Consider the following 6167-nt stretch of genomic DNA (forward strand, 5'->3'; position numbering starts at 1 on the left):
ATACGTCAAAAAGCTGATAGTTCAAACACAAACTATCTCCAATTATAGTCAACAAACATAAGGACATAAGAATTCAGGATACATTGGTGCTACTGAGCCTCAAATATTATGTCCAGAACCAATATGTGAATATTTAATAATTAAATCTTGTATAGTTATGAAAATAAATTATTTAATTTTAGTATAGTAAAAAATAAGTCAGTAACAAATAAATAAACATATAAAATAATAAAACTAACATATAAAATAATAAAACTATCATATTAAATAATAAAACTAACATATACAATAATAAACTAACATATAAAATAACAGACCTGTTGAGTGAAAAATCGAAAAAAATTTCTCATCATGAACATAAGAAATCAGGATACATTGCTGCTACTGGGCCTCAAATATTATGTCCGGAACCAAAAATGTGAATATTTAATAATTAAATCATATATAGTAAAAAATAGGTGAATAACTAACAAACATATAAAATAATAAAACTAACATATAAATTAATAAAACTAACATATAAAATAATGAAACTAACATATTAAAGTAACGTATAAAATATAAAATTATAATATTGAAAATGTATCAACTTAATTAACAATATAGTAAAAATATCGAATAAAATTTAATATTCAAGGTATTGCAATATATTTAAACAGTGGAAAAGAAAAATAATGTAATTAATTTTGTTCAATTTACTGTATTCGTCATGGAGTTTCCGCCTTTGCATCCCAGACCTTCCTCTCTAGAGCTACTACTGCTACAGGCCGAGCATAGGTCTTCTTACATATGGGTGGGGGAGTTATTGGCCCAGACTTTACGTTCTAGGAGAAGAGACGGTATGTGGGACTTTCTTAAGGACCACCAGCTCCATCCCTGTGTAGTCAAACACTTGCAGGATACAGGTTTTTATAGGATTATTGAGATCGGCCGGCTGCAACTGGATTGGTCGTTGATCACTGCTTTGATAGAGCGGTGGCGACCAGAGACGCACACATTCGATTTGCCCATTGGCGAAACCACTATCACGTTGCAGGACGTGGAAGTCCTGTATGGGCTGCCGATTGATGGACTTGCTGTTGCTTTGCCGCAAGGCATGAGAGATTATACGGGAGCTCAGTACCTGGACACGTTGCAGCGGCTCACCGATTTCCGGCCAGAGGATGATGGTGTATTGGTTGGGGCTAGTCGTCTTGCGTTGACGCCCATCCGGCTGCATTTGGAGGCCATGCATGATGACATTACTCATGATACACCAGAGCTTCATATTATGTGGTACACGAGGTCACTGTTGCTGCTTATGTTTGGAGGCATATTGTTCCCGAACACTTCGGGTAACCTAGTCAGCTTGAGATTTCTTCATCATCTTGAGCAGCTAGATGATTTACATCGGTACAGCTGGGATACTGCTGTTCTTGGTTACTTGTACCGGCAGATGTGCCAGGCATGCATGGGCTTCAAGCGAGACGTTGCAGGATTTATGCCGCTGCTGCAGGTGAAAACATAGTCAAATACTCTCTTCATTATAACATACATCATAAAAATATACCTTAAATTTTACGTCCAAATTATATATTAGGTTTGGGCCTGGGAGCGGTTCCTACAGTTTCAGCCACCTCTACCACCCATAGCTCAGGTTGCACCACCTCCACCGTTTCTCCCTTTGGCTAGGAGGTGGGTTGAGAGGCGGGGATACGAACGCGAGTACGAGGCTTGACATAATCTCCCCTATTGCAGAGATTTGTTGGATTTCCTGGAGGACGCGCAAGTAATTCTATACTTAACTTTACTTGGCCTGTGTTAGATATGTGTTTTGTATACTCACGGTTCCTATTCTTACGTAATAGTTCATTTGGAGGCCATACATCGACGAGCTAATAGCTGGTTTGCCCGATTATTGCTCGACCGGGCGACTTATCTGGAGCTCTTCTGTCCCGTTGATATGTCTCGATATTGTCGAGCATCATTCCACCGAGAAAGTCCTTCTCCAGTTTGGTTGACCACAACTTGTACCTCCACTACCCGCTTGGGTTAGGACACATTACCAGCGGCATGATCGTTCGAAAGTTGACCAGGCATATGAGGCATGGCTAGAGGCGCAGATCTAGACTTGGGACCAGCGGCGTGACCAGATTCTTCCACCCCTCCACCTGAGCTTATGTCTAGTGCGCATGAGTATATCGACTGGTACCGCAGCATTAACCGGCTTATTGTCGGGAATCCCGTTCATCGCGTTGGCGGTCGGTTCGTTCCATTATTCTGTAGGTTACTGTTGCACCGATGACCCCTTCTACCGAGCCTGCCAGCCTTACTGACGATCATACTGCAGCTCATCTTCCGATTAAAAGGCGTCGTGATGAGGATGATCTTGATAGTGTAGCCGGGCGGGATGGGATGTGCCTCAGGCCAACGGCTGCATTAAAGCATAAAGGATGTGGGACACATTGATTTTTTTTTTTTTTGTATTTTATGTACATATGACATTCAGTAAATAATGAAAACTATTTTTATTGTTTATATTATATATGTATTATGTTTTTATTTCTCCGGTTCTTCGTTATTTTAATACTACAATACAAACACAAACATAGCAACTTAATATAATTTAAATTAAGTACAACTAATGAAAATACATGACACGAAAAACATAAAGATAAAATACTACACTCAACACATACATGTCATTGTTTAGTCACTACCGCCTAGTATTCTCTGCTTCAACCACTTAAATTTCTCTTCGAGCTTATTTTTTTATTCTTTCGCCTCTTTTAGTTTCTCCTGCAATGCCTTAATTTCTTGTTTCATTTCAGACTCACGGCGTTGGTATTCACAATTCATATTCCAAATATACTGCAAAGATTCTTTGTAGCATTCTTGCTCAATGGGTTCATCATACCATTCCTCAAAATTACAATAATTTCCGTCATTGCCTCCAAACCTATTTACACACATCTAATATCTGTGCGCAACATGACCATCAGACCAACATGACTTCATCATACAACGTTTGCCACAATAGCACATTGGTTGGTCATTGCGTCCAGACATTTGTTAATGCAAAAAAAAATGCCCTGCTTTTATGGAAAGTTTTGCTATTTATTTTGTTTAAGCACAGATAATAACTAAAATGCGCTAGTTATTTATAGGCAAGGCAATACACATAACGTAGTATTTAACTACGTTATGCTTTGCGTGCTAAAGATTCTTTCGGGTACAATACAGCTTTAGCAGGTGAGCAGCGTTTTACATCGACAAGACAACCCACATAACGTAGTATTTAACCGCACTATGCTTTGCATATTAAAGATTCTTTCGGGTATAAAATAACTTTTGCAGGCGAGCAACTTTTGCAGGCAACCAGCTTTTTACATCGACACGACAACCCACATAACGTAGTAGTTAACCACACTATGCTTCGCGTGTTAAAGATTATTTCGGGTACAATACAGCTTTTTCAGAAGTTATCTTTTGCAGGCGATCCACTTTTTCATACTTGTTAGAAATAGTATAAGGAAGTTGTATATAAAATTTTAAGTCTTATTCTGTAGATTCGTCTAAAAACAATTGCGTCTTTTCTGAAATTTAACTCAAATCTTGCTCAAATCTACTCCAAATCACTTTAAATTTTAATTTTTAACTCCTTTACTTAAGATTGTTCTACTGAAGTATTAATGTTGAATATCAATAAGATTTAACAGCAATGGAAACATAATTTTATTTCATATATTCTTCAAAATAAACAAGTACACACACTTATTACAACCACATTACAAACAAGATAAACAAAACACTACGTGTATCCTTGATAGTTGGGCACATTAGATGAACTTCCACCAGAAGCTGGATTACCACTACCACCCAAACCAGCTGAAGGTCATTTACGATGGTTGTTTCCTGTTTGCGAGCATATGTCACATTTATACACATAAACGGTATCACCAATATTCATTTGGTTCCGTATACGTGTTCTTTTTTGCACTTGTAGCTTATGCAAATAGTCCTTGTTATACACCATTTTAAATGGTTTCAGCGGCCAATAATGCTCAGCACCCACTGGCTGCAACTGCCTACTATATGTGTTTAAGTATGCAGCAATACTGTATTACTTATCAACATAGTTGGTTAGCCCTAAACCTGTATGTTGAAAGAACTTGATGGCATGTGAGCACGGCATGTGGTAGATGGACCATTTCCCACAAGAACACAACCTGCTGGATTCATTTACGGTGTGTATATTATTCCCCCAGTTTTGATGGATAGCGGTGCGAACTTCAAAAATATTTTGCTCGTTGCAACACTGTAAAAATGAATGCTAATGTGCTCGCCTCCTGTATTTGTCAAATCTTTTTATTGGGATTGGCATAAATTCAACACCCCTCTCCATCAATTCCGATGCACCTCTATGTCTTTCAACAAACCTCTCCGTCATCTATTTGAATGATATCCGCACTATGGCAGTGACAGACAATCCACGTGCAGACTTCAATAACCCGTTGAAAGACTCTGACACATTTGTAGTCAGGGTTCCCCATCGTCTGCCACCGTCCGCATGAAATGTCCACTTTTCAAGCTCATGTCGCATCAACCAATGATAGGCTCTTTCATCTTCCTGCCTGATTGATTGCATGTGCCTCCCAAATTTGCATTCCTGGTGATCAGTTGCAGCCATCCATATTAAATCATGCAACTCCTTGTTTAGATATTTCTTTTGGAAATTAGCCTTCAGGTGCCTCACACAGTAACAGTGGTATGCATGCGGTTCCTTCTATTCAGGAAAATGCTCTACAAAACTTAAAATACCGCCATGCCGATCAGATATTAGATAAATACCTGAACATTGTTTGACAACGTGCTCCTTCAAGTGGTTCAGAAATAGCATCCACGTCTCTTGGCTTTCATTGGCACATATGGCAAAAGCTAGGAGAAATATTTGTCCATTAGCATCTACTGCAACGGCGATCAACAGCTTAATATCATACTTTCCATAGACATGAGTACCGTCATGGATATTACCGGCCGGCAATGCACAAAACCATCAATTGCTGGTTTAAATGCCCAGAACACGTATCTGAATATATATTCTAGTATTCCCGCACTCCGCTCAAGCTTCCATTCAACAACAGTCCCGGGGCTAAAGTGTTGCAATGTGGCCATGTACCTGGGTAGAGATGCAAATGACTTATCCCAGTCATCATAAATAATTTCAAACGCACGTTTGCACCCGATATATGCCTTTCTTTTGGTAATAGTACACCCATATTCTTGGTGGACGGATGTAATACACTCGTTGATGTTGTACCTTATGGACGCTTCAATGTGTGGAATCAAGATAAGAAAAATCAAGTCAATATCCAAGTTGAAGTAATTCCCATTGAATGTGTCCGTTTCACAATTATGGGTGCCAATGCATTTACCCACTTTTCACATATTTGTTTTCTTCTTTATCGCACGCAACATCCAATTACAACCCGTAAACCATATACGGCAAATAACCTTGTATACATCCGGAGATGACTCCCATACCGTCATCTCACGGCACTCTTTTACACTGTATATTTTCACCGCCTTTCTTAGGCGCGCCTTATCAGGAAAAAACATGCCCTTTGACAGCACCGTTGGTCTAGATTCATCCCACATTACTGTTCGAATTTCGTCAATATCTCTTGTGAGGGCATCCACATCCGGCGTACTTGGCAAATAATCAAGGTAGGGAATATTCCTTGAATGAAATGGCACGTGGGACTCGTACACTCTTGGTCTAATGGGAGGTGGAGCATGCTCCCTCGTCAAATCAGGTTCGACACTCTCTTTGTCCTCATCATCACCCTCGTCAGGAAAGGGTGTGTAATCTCCAGATTAATCGACATTGTTGTCATAATCACTATTCTCTTCCTGACTCTGCGCATCTGCCAGATTCCGAGTAAATACATCGTCTTCGGACAATTGAGGGAGGACAGGACCATCAAGTTGCTCGTTTTCACTACACAACCAAAGAAATAATGAGTTACTGAAATTGGTCCAAACAATACATATAACTTTATATATTCACTTACAAATCATAATGTGTTGATATCCTATGATGCACATTATCTTGTTGACGCTGACTCCCGGATGGACCACCATGATCCAACATACCAAAACTAGGCATATTCCAACTGGCCATTGGT

General features: G+C 39.3%; 1 protein-coding gene across 1 annotated transcript; it reads left to right on the forward strand.

Annotated features, from left to right (window-relative positions):
• Positions 1 to 432: 432 nt before the first annotated feature.
• LOC138904349 (serine/threonine-protein phosphatase 7 long form homolog) lies at positions 433 to 1778 on the forward strand. The gene is made up of 2 exons (XM_070192850.1): positions 433 to 1495; positions 1580 to 1778. The coding sequence occupies exons 1-2, from the start codon at positions 710 to 712 to the stop codon at positions 1715 to 1717; spliced, it is 924 nt and encodes a 307-aa protein (XP_070048951.1). The 5' UTR covers positions 433 to 709; the 3' UTR covers positions 1718 to 1778.
• Positions 1779 to 6167: the final 4389 nt, after the last annotated feature.

Source organism: Nicotiana tomentosiformis, chromosome 2 (genome assembly GCF_000390325.3).
Source record: "Nicotiana tomentosiformis chromosome 2, ASM39032v3, whole genome shotgun sequence".
Lineage (NCBI taxonomy): Eukaryota > Viridiplantae > Streptophyta > Magnoliopsida > Solanales > Solanaceae > Nicotiana > Nicotiana tomentosiformis.

What these genes read in the sequence shown, in the direction of transcription:
- LOC138904349 (XM_070192850.1), top strand. Translation starts at nt 710, where the DNA reads ATGGAGTTTCCGCCTTTGCATCCCAGACCTTCCTCTCTAGAGCTACTA. An exon ending in GATTTATGCCGCTGCTGCAG is followed by an intron (nt 1,496 to 1,579) that starts GTGAAAACATAG and finishes ATTATATATTAG; the next exon opens with GTTTGGGCCTGGGAGCGGTT.